This window comes from Zalophus californianus, chromosome 3 (assembly GCF_009762305.2).
Source record: "Zalophus californianus isolate mZalCal1 chromosome 3, mZalCal1.pri.v2, whole genome shotgun sequence".
Lineage (NCBI taxonomy): Eukaryota > Metazoa > Chordata > Mammalia > Carnivora > Otariidae > Zalophus > Zalophus californianus.
Genome location: NC_045597.1, coordinates 192485973 through 192506737, shown reverse-complemented (window position 1 = coordinate 192506737; position 20765 = coordinate 192485973). Strand labels below are relative to the sequence as shown.

General features: G+C 49.1%; 1 protein-coding gene across 3 annotated transcripts; it reads right to left on the bottom strand.

The window, feature by feature from the left end:
• Positions 1–427: 427 nt before the first annotated feature.
• ASB1 (ankyrin repeat and SOCS box containing 1) lies at positions 428–20695 on the bottom strand. 3 transcript variants are annotated; one of them, XM_027590772.2, is made up of 5 exons: positions 20518–20695; positions 16887–17028; positions 14547–14849; positions 6971–7356; positions 428–5736 (listed from the first exon to the last, which is right to left on the bottom strand). In XM_027590772.2, the coding sequence occupies exons 1-5, from the start codon at positions 20564–20566 to the stop codon at positions 5609–5611; spliced, it is 1008 nt and encodes a 335-aa protein (XP_027446573.1). In that variant the 5' UTR covers positions 20567–20695; the 3' UTR covers positions 428–5608. The 3 variants fall into 3 exon arrangements, with proteins under 3 accessions (XP_027446573.1, XP_027446572.1, XP_027446574.1); XM_027590771.2 differs by lacking the exon at positions 20518–20695 and adding an exon at positions 20138–20485 and having other exon boundaries at positions 16887–17033; XM_027590773.2 differs by lacking the exon at positions 20518–20695 and adding an exon at positions 20138–20258.
• Positions 20696–20765: the final 70 nt, after the last annotated feature.

Genomic DNA, 20765 nt, shown 5'->3' with positions numbered 1-20765 from the left:
TAGTTCCTTCACTCCTGGGTTCATCCCAAGGCTTTATACCTTACCTTCCCGCTGTCAGAGAGACCCAGAAACAATGGTTCTGCCCACAGTTCCCCACCACTTCCCCCCGGCACAGCACTGTAGGGACAATTCACCTTGCTTGAAAGCCATGGGTTTCAAACACTTTAGAGGCACATTCTCTTCAAACTGGAAACCCCACTAAGTAAAACAGGCTCGGCCAGAAATTTAAATCTGTGCCACATTCTGGGTGCCCCTCTAGAACTAAGATCCCTTGGAGCAGTTCAAAAAAGTTCCTCTCTCCATATCATTAGAAACTTTCCAGAGAGCCAGTCACTTGGCTGAAATGTGTATTCAAAGATTTCACAAGACCAATTTCTACCCATTGAGATAAACAGTCCAAAAAATTAAGGCATTGGGGAGGGGGGGGTTGAATTAAAGGGTAATAAAGCATTTATTAAAGTTACAATAGCATATCAAAGACATCTATCATACTTTTGGAAACTCTTAACCAGGCACAAGTGCAAGAACAGTCGCGGCCCCAGCTGCTGAGGGCAAACACGCCTTCATTCCCAAAGCAGGAGGGACAAACAGGGTCTACGTGAACGTTCCCGTCAGCGTGTCTCCAGGCACACAGGCCCACTGCGGGTCACACTCTTGTGCCGACCACACAAGCCCCGGGAGCTGGGCAAACACTGCGGGGCAGAGCAGGGACACTGCTGGCTAAACCACGGCAGCAAGCGGGACTTCACACGTTCACCAACACCACACTCAAACTGCACTGATGCACATTCATACATTACTTGGTAGAGATATGAAACCAAACCAACTTAAAAAAAAAAAAAAAGGGATGCCATGCAGTCCAGACACTGCACAATTTCCTGTTAAGGCCACAGAAGTCACCCCTTCTCCCCGCCTCGCCTCTCCATCTGATTGTCTGCCTAGAATGTGTAGTATACATACATATACTCTGTACCTCACTACGCTCCAAAATCTGCACGTCCCTCCCATGGAATTCTCCTGGGACACAGTCCCACTAACCATTCATGAGTTCACATCGGCTATTTTATTCCACACCAAGGGGTCAGGTTCTGGGGGGTTGGAGGGAGTAATAAGTAAGCCAGGGAGAAAGAGGTCACATGGCCAAATGAGGCACTTCCAAGTTGGTGCGGAATCCGGACCACTCAGGACTGCTCACTGAGGGCCTGGCGGGCAGCCAAAGGGACAGAAGTGGAAGCTGAAGTCTCAGTTCCAGAAGACCCACTATGAGCGCCATCACCAACATGCCACAGAGCCACCAGCACTCGGGGGGCCATGGGCCCCCAAGGCCTGAGGTGAAGGCAGCCCTCACTGAGAAGCCACACAACACTTCTGGGGAGTGTTTCTCATGGATTCAGGAATGGCCAGAGGCCCGTCACCACAGGGAAGCTGTCACGCCACACCATAAGCAGGCACTTGCTGACACCACACACAGTGACCTCGGAGCTTGCTCTTAAGACTACGAGCAGCAGAAATGCAACAACGTACAGGCTGTTTTAAGAATCCAAGAGGAATTTCTCCTCATTACGTAAACATACACCGTAGCTAGGCTGGGTTTCCCAGACTCTGCAACTTCAGAGACTGGCAAAGTTAAAATCTGGGACCTGACAAAGAGCAGCCAACATTTTATCTTCCAACCACGAGCATTTTAAAAAATAAAAATACTGCCCTCTATTATCACCTTCATTACATAAAAATCCATTTTATCATCCAAATTAGGAAGGACATTATCTCAGAATAAAAGATCAATCTTTAGGTTGAATAAACTTGATTTCGTAAGTTATTTAATGTGTCCTTGTCCTACGGACGTGCACAGAGCCCTCTGCCCCGTGGGGTCCCCAAGGTCACAGGCTCTTCCAGCACCGTCACCACCTCCAATGCACATCCCACCAAGAGGAGGGACAAGGTCACCCAGCAGTTCACAGCCACAGGGACTGCTCAGTGCAGTGTCCCCCACACGTCCTGGGGGCAGGCACGGCCGGAGCGCGGCCTCCCAGCTCCTGGGGCCCGCGTGGGAAAGCGCAGGCAAAGCACTTCTCTCTCAGGCCGTTTCCTTCACTCAGACCTCTGCTTGCTGCACATTCCTCCTCCCCTTCTACCTCCACATGAACCTTTGATTTAAAAAATCAATTCAGAAGAAGGAAAGAAGGATGGCACTTAAGCCTGAGAACCGAAACACAGTCAACAACAGGAAACTGCTGGTTGTCCTCTTTTTAAACTCACCTAACAAGTACATGCCGACAGAAACTTCCCAAATGTCAGAACAGAACATCAAAAACCAAGCATCGCTGCCCTAAACCCTTTTCTGGAACAAGGCAGGACATAAATAAATAAATATATAAATAGCGTAAATAATATGAAAAGGCACAGCCACACGTGACACGGATGGCTTTGGGAAAGAGACTCCGCTCTGGCAGGCAGGACGCCAGAGCGGAATTCTCAGAGGTTATCAACACTGCCCCTGACCCCCGACCCCAATCCCTGCCCATCTGTCCACAGCAGCCAAAGCCCACAGCAGGACGCTCTTCAATGGCCAGGAAGTGCCCCACGAGTGGGAACAGTCGGGACACTCCAGCTCACTCCCGTTGGTCTGCTGTGCCCGTCTCTAGGGACAGCTCCAGGGCCCGCTGGGCAGCAGCCTCCTCGAGTACCACCACGTTTCCTTTTACAGGGGTCTTGGGTGCCCCATGCCTCAGAAACATGATCCATAAAGTGTTGTGACCGAGCTACTCTTTCCTCTTCAGTACCCTATCCTGGCCAACAGAAGGAAAGGGAGCTTCAGTAAAGGTAAGTGTCACTCAAACAAGTAGGAATGACCTTAAGCAACCATCTACACTGTTTTCAGATTCATGTTTGGCAGCTACGAAGTTCCAAACCAGAGGCTGAACCTCACAGTTCTCAGGATTTCGAAAGCATCAGCAGAGTCTGGCTGAACAATCAAAGCTGTGCTCCGCAAAGGAAGAGCAGAGGCCCCAGTCCTGTGCACATTCGTGCTCCCTGTGGCTCCTCTCTCCTGATTCACACTACCTCCCTGGCCAGGTCTGGGGGAGACCCAACTATGAGAGTCAACTCCGTCCATTAATTTTAGAGAGACCCTGGGAAAACCGTTCAACCCCCCAGAATGAAGCCCGGCACTGGCCTCGCCGGGCAGCAGACCCCGACACCACCCTGCACTGGGGCCTTGGCTCGTGCAGCCCGTAGGTCGTGCCAAATGTGCGAGACTTCTGCACGGGCAGCGTTCCCAGCGCGGCTTTCCAGAAGGTCCAGGAACAGAGCTACCCTCCTACCCTGGGCAGGGCTGGGGAGGCCCTGTCCTAACACACCTCTGCAGAAAGCACCCAGTGGGGCAGACTCGGAGCGTGCCACGTGTCTGTAACAGGGCCCACCTGGAGAGACCCTGAACTAAAAGGGCCGAGGCAGGGGGACCCAGAGTCGGAAGAGCTGAAAAGTAAGGTGAACCACCACCCACTCCAGAGCTCCTCTTTCAGCCCTACCGAGAAGGTGACCAGCCGCTGCTTTCCCACCTCCAGGGACATGACGCCCCTGCCAGTGGCCCAGTCCAACTTCCCTATATCCGGGGAGCCCTACTTCCCCACAGCTCCTGCCACCGCCTAACTGTGGTCTCGGTCCCACCCTGAATGCCACAAAGAACACCCCGAAGCCCTTCTCAGCTGAAGCCCTTGTGGCACTTGGCTCAGGCTCTAAGGACCCTCATCAGCTACCCACACCCCACAGCTCACAGCCTCACTCCGAGCGGCCCCCAGCTCTGCATAAGCCCAGCCAGCCAGGGGCCCAGACCTTCAGCAGCAGCACACAAGCCCAACTTCAGGCTCCGCCAGCCATCCCACACTTACACTATGGCCACAGCTTGTGACAGGGTCACTGTCGCCACGTGGGGCCTCCCGTGATTGTGTCTTCCCTCTGAACCATCCAGGCCCCTTCTCCCCTGGGACCTCACACATGCACCTACAGGTCACAGCCTGGCATTCTGGCCGAGCCGTCCAGGATACACGAGGTGGGGTTGAGAATTCTATCCTCGAGCCGCATAAGACAATGACGGATGCTGCCTGTCTCCTCGACTAAAACCTACAATGCTGTTAGTAAATAAGTAAACCTGTATCATTAATTCAATTATTACAAATTAGACAGCTCTTATGACAGAAAACCTAAACACAGATTTGGAATCTGCCCATTCCTAAACACTGCTGAAGGTCAGAATCACCACGATTCCACACAACGGTCATCGGAGGCTTCAAGCTCCCAGAGGTGGTTTCCTAGGAAACAGCATCACCTGGAGGGCTCTGGAGAGGCAGCCAACGGCCCCCCTCTGCGGACACAGCCAAGTACTGAGCTGCACGGCCCGGGTGTGAGTGAGCCCAGCCCACGGCCACAGACTCAGGGAGGAGAACTCAGCTCGTCTCACCTACCAGCAACCCCCGCGGGCCAGGCGAAGACTTCTGACCTCGCTGCCGCCCCCGTCCTCAGCTTCTAGGAGCAACTACCAAGACATGAGGTCCAAAAAGGCAAAGAGCAATCAACCAAATGCCAAATGTTTTGTCCACTGGACCCAAGCAACAGAAAGCCTGGAACCATCCAGAGGACAAGTGAATCCCCCCGCCCTGGAGTGTGCAAGGACTAGAAAGCAGCGCCACAGGTGTCCCCTTCGGTTAGAACTGGCAGTGAATGCTGTTGGAGTGGTCCTTGGTGCAAATGCAGGCAGTCATTTTACTGGCTAGTTCTTCAGTGCGGCCCTCCTAAAATCAATCCGTGTCTGGAAGCTCCTCAAAGAGAAAGGGCAGAGAGTTCGTGGGACCTGCTGGCGTGACGCGAGGCACAGTTAGGTATGAGAACAGGTGCAGCACTGCAGAAGGTCCTCCCTTTAGACTGTGAACAAACGCAGCTACTGACTGAGCTAACACAGCCGATCCACCCAGCCAAAAAACCATCCTGGAAAGAAGACAATTAACAGAGGACACTACCACAAGAAGAGTACGCGGAAGCGGCAAGGAAGGGGTGAGTGCAGACAGATGCCACATGTCACCCCCAGGAGCAGGGAAAACAAACCAGCAAATTCGTGAACTGCATTTCTGTACTTTTTTTTTTTTTTTTTTTTACCAAAACTCTCTTTTCATTTAGGTATTAGAAGGCTTTAATTAAACAGTGAAATCGAGAAGTAAAAATACAAACAGAAGCACAGTTCTGGAAAGTGCTAGGAGTCTCCCCTGCTGGAGCTATTAGCAGACCTCCAACCTCAGCCCGTACTTACACACACCGCAAGGCCCACTTTGTGAATTTGCTACTATGAAAATCCAAAACAGAGATATTGAGGAAGAACAAAATGAAGTTTTGTATGAACTTTTCAGCAGACAATGACTCCACGACTGTCCAATGCCCCGAGCACCTGAGATGGAATTACAATCCATGAGAACAAGGCCGTTTCTGCTTTACCAACAGCCAAATGGGATTCCGTCAGCAGCACAGACAGGATGTGGTTCATGGGAGCAAGAATTGGTGTCGACTTTCACTGCAGATCACCTTCCTCCTCACTGCAATCAACTGCTGCACTTGCATTCTACTCATAAATCAGAAACTTTTTTATGGGGTCTGGCAGAGGCAGCGAGGGAATCAGATGGAGTCGGTATTTGCCAAGAGCTCTTCTCACGGCCACACGGCACAGACTCAGCAAGGTCCTGGGGACACCTGGAACACCGAGGGAAGAAAGGGAGACAGAGGGAGGGAGGTTAGCCAGAGGCTGGCTGAGACTGACAGAACTGCCCTAAGTGCTCACTGCCAACTTCCCAATTTTACAGTAGAGAGAGTGGCCCCCAGGGAGGAAGGTCTGTCATCCACTCCTCCCGCCTGCGCAAGGAGTGCAATCTTCACCTGGGGCACCTGCTCACCGGGACGGCACCTCCTTGACCGGGTTTAATTTCCTAGACAGAAACAAGAGCTGACCACTGAAGGCCTGGACAGGTGTGAACGATGGACCCTAACCCTCCGTCAGCCTCTGCTCTTGGTCAATCCCAGGAGCTCCCGGGGGACCCAGGACAGACAGGCCGAGCAGTCTGTGAGGAGTGCAGGCTCACAGTTTTGTTGTGGGTCAAAAGCCTAACCACGTCCCTGCCTTGTGAAGCAGGCACGCCGCAGGCAGCCTCTCTCAGAACGACTTCAGCTGACCATTAACCAGCTCTTTGGGGGAAGGCTCACCGGGAGCACGTTTTAATGACTGGCTTAGGAAACTCCAACAACAAAAACACAATGAACTCAAGTTCTGTGAGAGGCAAGGGGTTAGGGAAAAGGTTTTCAACTCAGATGTCCTTGACACCCAGGCGAGGAGGAGGCCGGGCACGGGCAGGTCACAGAGGGCCCAGAGCAGCCGGCAGGAGGCGCACAAGGTCCGCTTCTGAGGCCCAGAGTGAGCCTCAGACACGAAGACCAGGCTCCAGATCAACAGCAAACAACCTGACTGTCGATTTATTGATTCGTTAGCAAAATCTTCCTTCATAAATAAGCAAGCTATGGAGTCGATTCTAACAAAAGCCAGACGTTTCACACAATAAAAGTAACGGTATTTGAGTGGAACTGAAGAAAGGGACTGAGGACCCCTAGAGGAGGAAGGGCTGGCAATTTACTGTCAAACATTTAAAAACCACGCGCACGTGAAGGACTTGGGGTCACAAAGCAGCAAAGAGGTAAAGCAGTCGACGACAATTCCAGGAACTTTGAACATGTACTTTTATATATTTCTTTGTATCAACTCTTGGTGTCGAGGAATTTGGAAAGACCAATCTGGGAGTATTCTAGAGACCTCCTAGCCCCAACTGCAGGTTCTGCCTGAGTGCTTTGTTGGACGAGTTTGTTTTCATCACTACAGCTCAGTTCCTTCAAGTGACCCACACAGACTGCAAGGTAGAAGGGGACTCAGGCCACTTACTTCTGGCCTCTTTGAAGACCTGCAACGCCTCAGGGTCCACCTTCCTTCTGCCTCTTGACTCTGGGCCCAAGGATTCCCACTTCACCAGGTTCAGGTTGGCTCCAAACTCTACGAGCAGGCTGACGAAGGCCGCCTCACAGCCGTGACGCAGGACGGCATCCATGACACAGCCGGGGGAGCCCCTGTAGAAGCCCTGCGTGTTGACAGGACCATTGCAGTTGAAGTCGGGGTTCGCCCCCGCCTGGAGCAGCAGCTTGAAGCACTGGAGGTTGTGGTAGGCTGCGCTGATATACAAGGGGCAGACCACCAGGGACGTGAGGCGCCGGGAGAAAGGGGGCCGGATGTCAGGAGTCAGGTGGTGGTTGACGTCGACGTCAGCCCCGTACCTACAGGGAGACACCGGGACAGTGAGACCTTGCAGGAGACTGACTGAAGTCAACAGATCCCCACAGCACCGGAGTCAGGCCTGACCTCCATGAGCACTGGGGAGCCGCTGAGGAGGTGCCACAGATCACAGCGGTCTCATGACTTCCAGGAAGGCAAGACAGTCCTTAAGAACTTGGAACCCACTCACACAACAAATTCATCGGGGAATTCTTCAAAGCCTTTGAAGAGCCAACAATCTTATGGCTAGTCAAACTACTTCAAAAAAGGGGGGGGGAAATTCCAAATTCATCTTATGAAATTAGCAAAATAATCCCCAAACCTGACAAAAGCCACACCATTAAAAAAAAAAAAAAACTACCAACTAATTTCGCTTATGAATATCAACTTAACCACCTTCAATATTTTAATGTTAGCAAAGCAAATCCAAAGTATATTAAGAAAGCAATACACCATGACCTCATGCAGGTTATTCCAAGAATGCAAGGCTGGTTCCAATATTAGAAATCCTAAGAACACAGTCCATATATTCACAGAACTAAGGGGAAAATCACGATTACCTCTATAGATGAAAAAAAGAAGGCATGGGACAAAACTCAACACTAATGCAGGTTTATAAATACTCAGTAAAATAAGAAGCGATGGACATTTCCTTCACAAGATAAAACCCAGATGTTGGCGTCTCACCTAATGGGGAGAGGGGCGGCTCTCCTATGGAAGCCGGAGCAAGCTGCCTACATCCATTCTCCAGCCCACTATTACTCAGACATTTTAAAGATGTATTTATTTATTTGAGAGAGAGAGGGTGCACGACTTGATCTCAACACCCTAAGATCATGACCTGAGCCGAAATCAAGAGTCGGACGATCAAACAACCGAGCCACCCAGGTGCCCCTGATTCAGGCATTTATAAGGGTATTTTAGTGCAATCAGACAAGAGAAAGCAATTAGCTAATTAAGATCATAAAGGAAGAGGAAAAAACTTTCCCTATTTTCAGAGAATATGACTATGTCTGGAAAGCCCTGAGTAATTAATGAAAATACAATAAGCAATGAGAGAATTTATTACTTTAATAAAGTTATAAAATCAACAGCCTTCATACATACAAAAATAAGTTCAAAAACAAAATGGAAAAGACCTCATTTATGAAAGCAAAAAAAATTTTAAAATGAGATATCTAAGCATAAACTTAATAGTACATGTCCAAAATTTGCCTGAGGGAAGTTTACAAAATACTCCTGAAGTCATACAGACTTTGGAAATGGAAAGCCCCACCCCCACCTTGGAGAGGAGGGCTCAACGCTATTAAGAGATCATTTTCCTGAAGTGTGTTATATAAATGAAAATCCCATTCTTAGAATAACTTGATTATAGGGCGCCTAGGTGGCTCAGATGGTTAAGCGTCTGCTTTCGGCTCAGGTCATGATCCCAGGATCCTGGGATCAAGTCTTGCATCAGGCTCCCTGCTCAGCGGGGAGCCTGCCCCTGCCCCTGCCCCTGCCTCTCTCTCTCTCTCTCTCTCTGTCTCTTATGAACAAATAAATAAAATCTTCAAAAAAAAAAAAGAATAACTTGATTATAAATACAAATTAAACAAAACTAACATCTCTGGAGTTACAGAAGTTGATTATAACGTCTATTTGGAATATCAAACAAGAAAAGATGTAACAGGAAAGCTTTTTAACATGAAAATTAAAAACAAAGAGGGATGCCTGGGTGGCTCAGTCGGTTAGCGTCTGCCTTCGGCTCAGGTCATGATCCCAGAGTCCTGGGATCGAGCCCTGCATCGGGCTCCCTGCTCAAGGGGGAGCCTGCTTCTCCCTCTGCCTGCCGCTCCCCCTGCTTGTGCGAGCGCGCTCTCTCTCTCTGACAAATGAGTAAATAAATAATCTTTAAAAAAATCCTAAAAAAGAAAATTAAACAAAGAAAAACTTTTGCATGGCAAAAAGGAGCATAAACAAAGTAAAACAGTAAGTGGAAAAGTTGGGGGAATATTATTACCAAGGATTAATATCCTTAATGCAGAAAGAGCTAATAAAAGGAAAAGATCGGGGCATCTGGGTGGCACAGGCAGTTAAGCGTCCGAGTCTCGGTTTCAGCTCAGGTGGTGATCTCAGGGTCATGATCCTGGGATCGAGCCCCGTGCTGGGGTCCATGCCGTGCACGTTGTGCACGGGATCTGCTTGTGACTCTCCTCCGCCCCTCCCCTCTGCTCGCTCATGCTCTGTCTCTCTCTCTCAAATAAATAAATCCTTTTTCTTAGAAAAGGAAAAGATCAACTGTTCTACAGGAAAATGAGCTAGAGACGCTGACAGTGGCAAGCATCTCCCAGCCATTTGAAAGGATACTCAGCCTCACTCATAACACAAATGCAAATTAAAACTACCTTTACAACTGAAACTAATGTAACATTATATTTTTTTAATTAAAAAAAAAAACTACCCTGAGATACTACTTCTCACCTATCACACTGGAGAAAATCAAAATTTTATTGACCAAGCTTTAAAGAAACAAGAAGTCTCATTCAGTTCTGGGGGCAATGCAAAATGGAACAATCCCACTAGCAGGAAATTTGTCAAGAAGTGGCAAAATAACATATGCATTTACCCTCTGACCCACCAATCACACTCTTGGAATCTCTTTCCAAGTTACATTTGCAAAATTCTGAAAAGATGCATGCACGCGACAACTCATTAAAACATTATCCGTAACAGCTGAAGGCAAGAAACAACCCAGAGGCCCCTCAACAGGAGACTGGTTGAACAAACCATGGTCCATCCATATAGAGCAGCAATGAACCGCTATGGCAAGGCGTGAGGAGTATCGCTCAATCCTGCTCTGGAATGACCTCAGAACACATTTAACAAGTGAGAAAGGCAGGCCAGTCAAAGTGTGTACTATGCTACTGCTTATCAGAGGGAAAGTGGTTACGATACATACATGTATATGACACATACCTAGACATGTACACATTAGGCTTATTTTTTAACAATGGAGGGATAAAACATAAAAGTTCTAAAATGGTCATCTATAGGGGAGTTGAAGGAGACCAACACAGAAGCTAGACTTCTTTTAATACACTTTGTTTTATAGATTTGACTTTGGAACCACATACATATGTCATAAAACAAATTAAAGGCAATCCCCAAAAATTAAAAGCAAAAAAAAACCCACTTTAGCCCAACTGTGTATCCAGATTGGTGCCACGACGTCCTCCCTGCAGGGCGGCTCCTCTTTCTGGGGGCACTAAACACCAGAGCACCAGATTCCCCCAGAAGGACCTGAGACAGGAAGCAGAGCTTGCCAGCAGGGAGCTGCACACAGAGGGGCACGCTCACTGCAGCCCCCGAGACAATCCCTACGGCTGTCCAAGAGGCCCGGTGACAGCCCAGACGTGAGGAAATGCATCTCTCACGTGCAGGAGCAGCCTGAACTGGAAGCCACATTGTTCAACAGAGCCAACCTCTAAATGCCTCTAAAAAGGCAGAGGCTTCAGGGTCCCCACAAGGGAGGTGCCCTTGTCCCTGCCCTCAGGGAAGTCCAAATACAGACTTACTATTAGGAATTTGGAGTTCTCCCAAGTGCAAACTATTAATCTAGGTCCCTTTAATCTACGCAGAGGCCACGGACGCAAGCACAGAGGGCGGCCTGGCTCAGGGTATCAGAATGCTGGCAAAGTTAAGAGGGTACTTGCTAAAAATGCCGCCTGGCATGGGGCGTCAGAGCCCACATCAGCTGAGGAGTCATGTGTGAGAGGGCATAGCAACACTAGACTGGTTACAGGTGGGGGATTGGCAAAATAAGTATGTTAAGGAGAAGGGGAACCAGGTCTCTGCTGGAAAAGCAAATAATAAATTCGGAAAGGAAGAAAAATAGGATGACCCCTGTGGTACCAGATTGGATTAAAAGTATCAGGGTGAACTCAACTGTCAAGGTATGTAGATAGAGAAATATAGACAGAAATGTGTATATGTAACCTTAGCTCTGTCCCATCGGAGGGCCTCAAAACAACAACAGCCCATAAGCAATAAACACTATCAGTGTCCAGATCTTGGCTTCTAACCACCACTCTCCACTAAGAGAAACCAGGACTCTTTGGAGAAATGACTAATTCCAGGGCTAAGACAGACACAGTGCTAGATGAGCCTAGACTATATTGTTATAAGAGAAAGTACGGAACTGTTCAAAGGATGCGGGGGACATGTCCTAAGGCCAGAGCTGGCCTCCAGTATGACAGGGCTCCCTGCAGCTAAATCTGAGGCAATCTGAGCATCAAAGTAAGTAGTAATAATAAGGGAGTATAACTCCTTGGATAATACACGAAACTGTAAGTCTAACACAAATAAATGAATAAATTAAAAATTTGATGAGAAATATGATATATATGTGTTGCACGGTACCTCTCCACAAAATACGAATTAAATAATTACAGAGAGGAAAAAGAATAGCTTTACACTGGAGAAACCTGACAGACACCACCTTAATCAAAAGATCAAAGTGAACATCAGCAGTAGCGGGCCCAAGTGCAATCCTGTGCAGCCGGACAGATGTGGAAAAGAGCGCAGTCTCACTCCCGTGAGACCCCCTGCCTGGCGCACGTTACCGACTCTGCTCGGAGTCAACACCTGACTGCCAGCACCCGCCTCCCTGAGCTTCCATCACCCCAGACAGCCCTACAATGCCACACACGTTCTGTGGGCACGGGGTTCGTGGAATTAGGAAATGACAGCGTGTAGATGCAGAGAAGACGGGCGGACAGGCAGGGGCCTAGGGCACAGGAAACGGCACCATTTTCCAGGCCATGACATAAACGGCTGGCCAGCAGTCATAGTCCATCGCCTGTCTCTTCAGCACATTCTGAGCGTCCGAAGGAACTTCTCCCTGAAACCCACACTTCTGCTTACAGGACAGGCCTAAGGAGGACAAGGGAGGGGCACACCGACCGATGTGCTCCCAGGACAGTCCTTTCCCCACTGAAGCCGCACAGCATCGTCAAATGCAAACATCGCCCGGCCTCCCAGACACTCCAGCAGTGACAGGAGAAACATTCTACAACACACACCAAACCAAGCAGAAACTGCCATTTCACTTCACACACTCAACCAATAAAGAAAAAGAGAACTAGATTTTAAGCAGTGATTTTTTTTTTTCCTCCTTTTGTTAGGGATAGGTCTTACAAAATGTTTGTAATTTTGGGCAATATGACAATCTGGTATTAGCTGAGCTATGGGAAAGACAGCCCTTCATCCACTCATAAAAATATGCTGGATAGGATCCAGTTAATTTTAATCCTGAATATTTTCCAAAATTCCCCTCCTGCTTTTAATATCTCTGGCAAGGAACCACTGGGACAACTCAGTGAATCAATATAAATTTTGCACATACAGAAACACCACTCCTTACCTTTAAAAAAAAAAAAAAATCAGCAACATATATCAAGGGAATTTACAAGTAACAAAATGGAATTTACTTGCAGAGAAACAGCAAATTACAGCATGACCGCAGAGAGCCCTGTGCGTAAGGAACAATGACCTAGGAAGGCAGGAGCTGACGCTCTATTTAGATCGTATTATTTGTTCCATAACTCAACCATATCACTGCCCTTTCCAAAGGTCAGTAAGTCGGTTACCTGGTAATTCAGAAAATGGGAAACTTTTTAGTGTGTGTTCTTGGTAGCTCATTGTAATAGTCGTGTCCCGCACGCCACTGAGGGAGTGAGATATCTTTAACACTAACGCCTTCTCAAACAGGGCATCTGTATATGTACTTCTGAAAGCCGAGCCTGAAGTTAATTTAAAGCAGTTGTGCATCATGAACTGACTGAAATGCCTAAAGGGATTTCTGGAACCAAGATGAAATTTCATTGACTGATCCTATTCAAAAGTATTTCCTAATTAATGACTTACATTCTCTAAGATGCAAAGATATAAGACTGAGGTGACTTAGAGGATCAGGCTAAAGATTTTTAAAGAGAAGGGAAATACCATAATACTCTCGTCTGTCTTTCCAAAAGCCAATTCCATAGTCATAAAAAAATAAAAAATTTAAAAAAAAAACTTTTAATGTAATAAATATATTCTCAGGACCTAATTCAAAAACTACACCTTACGCTGGGCAAGGGAACGCCAGGTCTCCTGCTCCTGAGAACCATCCCCACTGCAGCCTGTAACAACAGGACCCTTCCCCAATCCTTTCCACACTGAAAACTGGCTACCGAAAGTATACTCTGTCCAACCGCAGGAAACACCTCCAGAGCGAGGCACGGAAAAAAAGACCCTTTGGTAGAAAGAAGTCACTGGAGACACAGAAAATGAAAATGTAATCTGGTTCAAATTTTTTAAAAATGTAACCCTTCGTACAATTAAAATAAGTCCATAAACCATCTAACATAATAGAAAGGGAAAGCAAAGCAAATCTAGATCATGGAACAAACATACACAATAAGGAACAGCTAAGAAACCAAAAGAGAGACATAGACCTAACATCAGCTCTGGCAACAATGTTAACTGTGTTTAAAAAACAAAGAATCCTATACAGTCAAGTAAGAAAGGTGAGCACCCAAAGAACTACTTAAGCCCAAGAAGATTAAAAACTAAATGTGACAGAATGCCGTGTAAACGAGCCTTCAATGAGACCTATAGCTCCCCTTTGGTTCAATAATGAGCATAACCCACAACAACATCGTGTGACATTAGAAAAAAATTAAAAACTCAAAAGAAGCCCCAAAATGCAAATTATACGCTCCAGGTTATCTGAGCACAATACAATAAAACTAGTTCATGAAAAATGTATATTAAACCTTTCTCCTCCATAAGAACAAAGAGGAAATCAACTCTAGCAATACTTAATTTAAATATGGGGTAAAAACTTAGCAGATAAGACCAAAGCTAAAGGCAAAGGTAATAATAACCTTGAAAGCTGACACTTTGAGAACAAAAATGAATAATCAGTCGTTCAACTGAAAAAAGAGAAAGATTAAGGAAAATGGGAAAAAAAATAGAAATTAGTAAGCAGAAAAATAAGAAAACTGACAGAGCTAAGAAGTAGCTCTTTAAAAAGACTAACAGGCAATTCTTCCAACACGCCTAACTTTACACAGAGAGAAGTAAATACAGACAACAGGGAAAGAGGACGTGGCCACAGGAAGTAGCGGCCACGGGGCGAGGGCGGCCAGGCCTCCGCAGCACTGACCTGATGAGGGCCTTCAGAATGTCAGCCCTGCCCACACGCGAGGCATGGTAGACGGGGGTGCTTCGGTGGTGTCGGCTTCCGTTGGGGTCGGCGCCGGCTTCCAGGAGGATCTGGGCGCTCTCCAGGTGTCCGTTCACCACAGCCACGTACAGAGCAGTCTGTCCTTTTACGTCCACGAGATCCACCTCGGCCCCTTTCCGGATAAGGAAGTCCACACAGTTCCCGTGGCCCGCGGTGGCCGCGATTCTCAGCGGTGTGCAGGGGAGCCAGCCGCAGCACCAGACAGACTTCTCGTTGATGCGGCTAAGAAAAAACACAGGGGAGCCAGGCTGTGAGGGGCAGCTGGGAAACCCACAAGCCGCCCTGCTTCCTCCCATACTGGTCCATGCCGGAAACAGAGAACAGGAGGGCAAACTCTTCAAACGGGGACACTCCCGGGCTTCAAGAATGCCTCCGCGTGTGCTCTGTTCTATGAAATGCTGGATCTGGGCGTGGGGCAGAGCAGATCTGACGAGCCCATTCCACAGTGGAGGACACTGAGGCGCAGAGCTAAGATCTCAGATCTCCCACAGGGTGGAAGGGTGTGCCCAGGGAGGCAACGCAGGATGGATAGCAGCGCACGCGCTGGCACCCCGCCACGGTCCTGAGGCCCCTTCTCACCAGCCACTCGCTGTGGAGGCCTGAGGTTGGGCCCTGGCATCCCCACTGGGAGCAGGTGACCCCTGTGATCCTTCTCCCTGTGACACAGCACAAATGACAGCCTGCAGAAATGGCCAAGGCCACGCAGCGCTCCACTCCCGGCCAGCACCAGCAGAGGGCAACGGGCTCCACTCAGCTCTCATCAAAAGTGACGATCAGACTGTGACTCCCTGTCAAGGAATGCCGTGGCCATGCAGCCCACTGACCCACCATGTCATCAACCAAGACACAGTTCACTTCAGGCTCCCAGGGCAGCTGTGAACAAAGCTGGGCCATCCAGCCCACTGAAGAGTGACACAGAGATACACAGTGCGCCAGGGCTTCCTCCTTCAGCTGAGCACTGGCTCCCACTAGCCAAGAAGACCAAGGAACACTCCAAGGACTCATGGTCAAAGTACAGAGCAACAGAAACAGATCATCGGGAAACAGATTTACTCAAGTCAAATAGAAGAAGAAAGAAAAAAAAGTACTTGGAAAAGCAATATGAAAACACCTAGTTGAACTCTATTTTATTCTGTTGTTTTTATTCTACTGTTGCTTCTGCAAATTTAAGGTTTCCTTCGGGCCTGAGTCATTTGCATTAAATATTCATGCAGAATCCATTTGACATCTTTGTACGACAATCCTTTCTGGATTATTTAGAGCTTTTTTTTTTTTTTAAATACTGGTATCTATTCTGATGAAATAATGCTAAGATATCAGAAGTTAAAAAAAAAAAAAAAGAACCCTATTCTTAAATTGTTAGAAATCCTTCTCTTGGGGGCTATTCATAAGTGGCATTCATTTCAATACTGACACGAAGACATTTCTTCTATCAATTCACTGCCATCTTAACCCTGAAGGGGAAAGAAACACAAAGCAGGAAGGAGTTTCTGGTGGCAGGTCAGTTGCTAATCTAGCTGGGACTCCAATCTTCGACCCACAGAGCAATCAGAGAACACCCAGAGGGAAGGAAGACTCCGTGCTCTCCCAGGGGTTCCTGGTGGGAAAAGAGTAGTATCAACACCTGCTGCTTCGAAGGAAGAGCCTGAGCCGGTGTGGAGGAATGGGCAGGAATGGGCAGGGTCTGGCGGGCAGCAGGCTGGGCACTACAAACAAAGGGAATAAGAAGGTGAACACACAGCATATCCCCGGGTGATGAGACGGCTGGTCTGAGGCTGAGCCCCAGGCCCGGGAGGCAGACAGCTGGGGATCAGAGATGCCAGAGGAGGGTACATCAGGAAATCTGCACCCACAGGGGTGTAACCACATGAAAATAACAAAGTTAGGTGAACTCACATATACAGCTTAGGGTAAAGAGCCACAAGAGACTTGGAAGGGGGCAGGACCACTCTTGAAGACAGTAACAGTGCTGCCACCAGGACTAACATCAAGAAGGCTGACACCAGAGAGGGCCAGAAGTTTCCAGAAAACATAAAGGTCAATGACCGATCTGGACTTGAATTCAGGTCTCCTACCCTCACTACCTGGCTATCTCCTACAAGTCTGGCCATGCTCCCTCGGTCTCCTTTCCTCCCCTGTCCTCTAACACTGGAAAGCGTCAGGGTCTTCACCTGCTCACCAGGGAGACATAGTGCCCTCACAGATCACGCACCTCAGCTTCGGACTGCACTGGGCCAGCCCCAGGACAGTGATGCTCACCTCCGGTAGCTCTCCTCTTGCAGCAGGCTCCTGAGGGTCTGGAGGTCCCCCACGTAGGCTGCATCATGGAGCCTCGTGTCCTCACAGTGCTCCAGCGGATGGTCACAAAACTGCTCCCTCAGCCACTCCTTCAGATTAGGACCTGCACTGAAGAGAGGGGCTCCTGTCAGCTAGGGAAAACCTTGCCAACACCAACCAATAGGGGGCGCCATCTGCAACAATCCCTTTGTCTTCAGTCTACCTGGGTACCTCAAACTCGCAAGAATAAATCATTCCCACGCTCCAGAAACGCCCAGGGCTTAGAAAAATACAGAAAGTTTCCCTGGGCACCTGGGTGGCTCAGTTGGTTGGGCGACTGCCTTCGGCTCAGGTCATGATCCTGGAGTCCCGGGATCGAGTCCTGCATCGGGCTCCCTGCTCAGCGGGAAGTCTGCATCTCCCTCTGACCCTCCTTCCTCTCATGTGCTCTCTCTCTCTCTCTCATTCTCACTCTCTCAAAATAAATAAATAAATCTTTAAAAAAAAAAGAAAAAGAGCAAAGTTTTCCTTAGTGAAACAAGCACAAGCCTGACACAAAATCTGACAAGGATAATAATTTTTAAAACATTAGTGGGACAGGAGGCGATGCGTCAACCTTACTGAAGAATACGGAAGATCCTAAATAAAATTATTAGCAAGGTGCAACTTAAAATACGTATCAAAAATCCACCATAATATTACTCTATTTATCCCAAGAATGTAGCAGTGTCTTAATATTGGGGAAAACCATATGATCATCTCCCATATTACAAAACAACACTTGGATTTGGCAAAATTCAACAGCCAAACAAATGCTATTTGCAACGGATGACTGTAGCAAGCCGACCTGGGCCATGACCTCACAGGAGTCGCCATGCTTAACTCATAAGACGGCAACCTAAGATGGGTGCACTTTACTGAATGTAAGTTACACCTCAGTAAGAAGGAAAATGTTAAAATACATGCATATAAATAGAAAGCCAGCTTCACATAATGAAGACTATAAAACCGGAAAACAATCAAGATGACCAGAGTAAACCATACCACGTGCTTGGACAGGATGAGTCAATGCTAAAAAAGTTTTAAGGGATAACAAGTGGTTTAATAAATCTCTTCGGAGTTTTTATATGAGATGTGACAAAAATATTATAAAAGTCTATCTGGCGGGGCACCTGGGTGGCTCAGTTAAGCGTCTGACTCTTGATCTCCCAGCTCAGGTCTTGATGTCAGGGTCCTGAACTCAAGCCCCCCACTGGGCTCCACGCTGGGCGTGGAACTTACTTGAAAAAAAAGTTTATCTGGAAATATAAATGAAAAATCACCTGTTTTGGGGCACCTGGGTGGCTCAGTCGTTAAGCATCTGCCTTCGGCTCAGGTCATGATCCTGGGACTGAGCCCTGCATCGGGGTCCCTTCTCTCCCACTCCCCCTGCTTGTGTTCCCTCTCCTGCTGTGTCTCTCTCTGTCAAATAAATAAATAAAATCTTTAAAAAAAAAATCACCTGTTTTTTAGTACGTATGAGAAAAAAAACGACCCTACCAGTTAAGAGAGCTTACCTTTTTTTTTTTTTTTAAAGATTGTATTTATTTATTTGAGAGAGAGAGCGCACAAGCAGGGGGAATAGCAGGCAGAGGGAGAGGGAGAAGCAGGCTCCCCACTGAGCAAGAAGCCAGCTGTGGGGCTCGATCCCAGGACCCCAGGATCATGACCTGAGCCAAAGGCAGTCACTTAACCAACTGAGCCACCCAGGCGCCCCAGAACTTACTATCTCTTATCAGAATAAAAAATAAATCAAACAGAATCAATTGCCCAGAAAAGATCTTAGTATAAATGGGTATCGAAATCAGTGAGGAATAGAAAGAGCAGCTGCTACAGACTGAATGTCTGTGTCTCCCCCACAAAATATGGTGGAATCTTAACCCTCCAAGGTGATGGTATTAAGAGGTAGTGACTTTGGTAGGTGAATGCACAGATCATGAGAGAAGAGCCTTCACGAATGGGATTATGTCCTTATAAAAGAGACCCCAGAGAGCTCCCACACACCCTCCACACGTGAGGACAAAGCAAGAATACTGCCACCTAGGAACCAGGAAGCAGGGCCCTGTCAGACAAAGAATGTGCTGGGCCTTGGTCTTGGACTTCCCAGCCTTCAGAGTTATGAAAAATAAGTAGTCAACACATTTGTAAAATCAGATACCTGTTTGCAAATTATCGAGTTTTTCCCCTCACACTGGAGCCCAGAAATAATCTCCAGATAATCAAGAGTTCTGCAGACATCCTAACAGACAGGGGCATAAGGAAAGAGCATGAACGCGGACTCCCAGCATGTGAACAGGCACAGATGGAAAGCACGCCCCTCCACAGGTGGACTCTTTCCAATGATAAAGTTGCTTTTACATTCAAATCAAATCTCTTGACTACCTACTGCAGACAAGACTTGACCAAAGTACAAGGGGGGTGATGAGTAAGCTTCCTCGCCCCTCAGGACTCAACAGTTCACCGGCAGGTGGGCAGGGCAGCCCGCCTTCACACGCACAGCGGTCACTCAAGCGGATCCCACAACCACACCTGCAGCCCATCAGCAGGCAGGCCTCAAGGAACCCTTAGGGCCGCTGCCCGATCTTCCTTCAGCTGTTCTCCTCCACAGCGGCAACCCTGCAGTTTCACCCCACACAGTGAAAAAGCTCCCAAAGCAGGAGCCAGCAAGATTCAGAAAGTGTAGAGCAAAGGCCGACGGGTAAGTGGGAGCCACACATTTTTGCTAAGTTCTTCTCTGGGCCTCCCTCTGCCGGCCTCTTTTCAACCCACTCCCTGGCCCAGCTCAACGCAGCCTCCTCTACACCCAGCTCCAGATCCAAACACAACCTAAGGTTTGCGTTTCTCTGATCAGTCTCCACATTAGGTACACAGGGCAAATTGAGCAACTAACACAGGGGAAATCCCACCACAAGGTAAGAGGGAACCTCTTCTGAACACAGCAACTTCACAGCCGCTTAGTAGGAAGGTCCCCGGGTGCAAACCCTGCATCTGATGGCTATTCTGGGTGGTGAGCGTGAGGCTCTCTAGCCGCCTCTTCTGCGGGTGGGCCACAGGCCCCTGGACATGCTGTGTCACGGACAGCTCGCTGGGGATGCCGTTATCGCTGTCCCTTGCCTGTGCATGGGCGGTAGCACCCCAGGCAAGCCGTAGGTGACAGGGCGGAGAAAAGACACCTGCCGTCCCGAGGGACTGACCTCTGGGGGCTTTCCTGACCCGTGCGCTCAGAGCTGGAAGATGATCCATGTCCTGTTCTTACAGGAAGAGTCCTAGCAAATCCCCACCGGCTCATGGACCGGCAGTTAGAAAGCAAGTTCCACAGGAGAGGAACCCCAGCGCGAGGATGTCCACGCGAAGCCGAGGAGCAGGCACACGCAGCAGCCGGGGGCCGCCCCGTACGGCGCGCCGCGCTGACCCGACCCTGGCGGCAGGGCGCGGCTCCACGGGCCTGGCCCGCCGGGGACGAGGAGGCACGGCCCCGGCCCGGGAGCAGCCGCCGGAGTCCCTCGGCCAGGGCGCTGGACCATGCCCTCCGCTGCCCCGCCGCCCCGCGGCCCGACGGCTGCGCGCACGTTACCTGCGGGCCCCGGCCCGGCCCGCCCGTGCGGACCGCCGCCCTCCGCCATGGGCGCTCCGGACTCGCCCCGGTCCGCAGCCCCGGCCCCAGCGCGCCCCGCCGACCGGAAGCAGGGCAGCAGCGTCCACTTCCGGCGCCGCGGGCAGGTGGGCCGCGTCGGGGGCGCGACTTCCGGCGGGCTTGCACCTCCCTCGAGGGCTTACGGGGCCCCGCGCGGGGTGCCAGCGCGTCCACCTCCGGCCTCCGGT

Bases quoted from the DNA above. Each gene is read 5' to 3' on its own strand.
- ASB1 (XM_027590771.2), bottom strand. From the start codon at position 20,232: ATGAGCCGGTGGGGATTTGCTAGGACTCTTCCTGTAAGAACAGGACAT. The intron at 17,034-20,137 runs GTCAGTCCCTCG...CCCTCTCTTCAG, and splicing joins GGTCAGGAAAGCCCCCAGAG to TGCAGGTCCTAATCTGAAGG. The intron at 5,737-6,970 runs GTAAGTGGCCTG...TCGGTGTTCCAG, and splicing joins GGTCTTCAAAGAGGCCAGAA to GTGTCCCCAGGACCTTGCTG.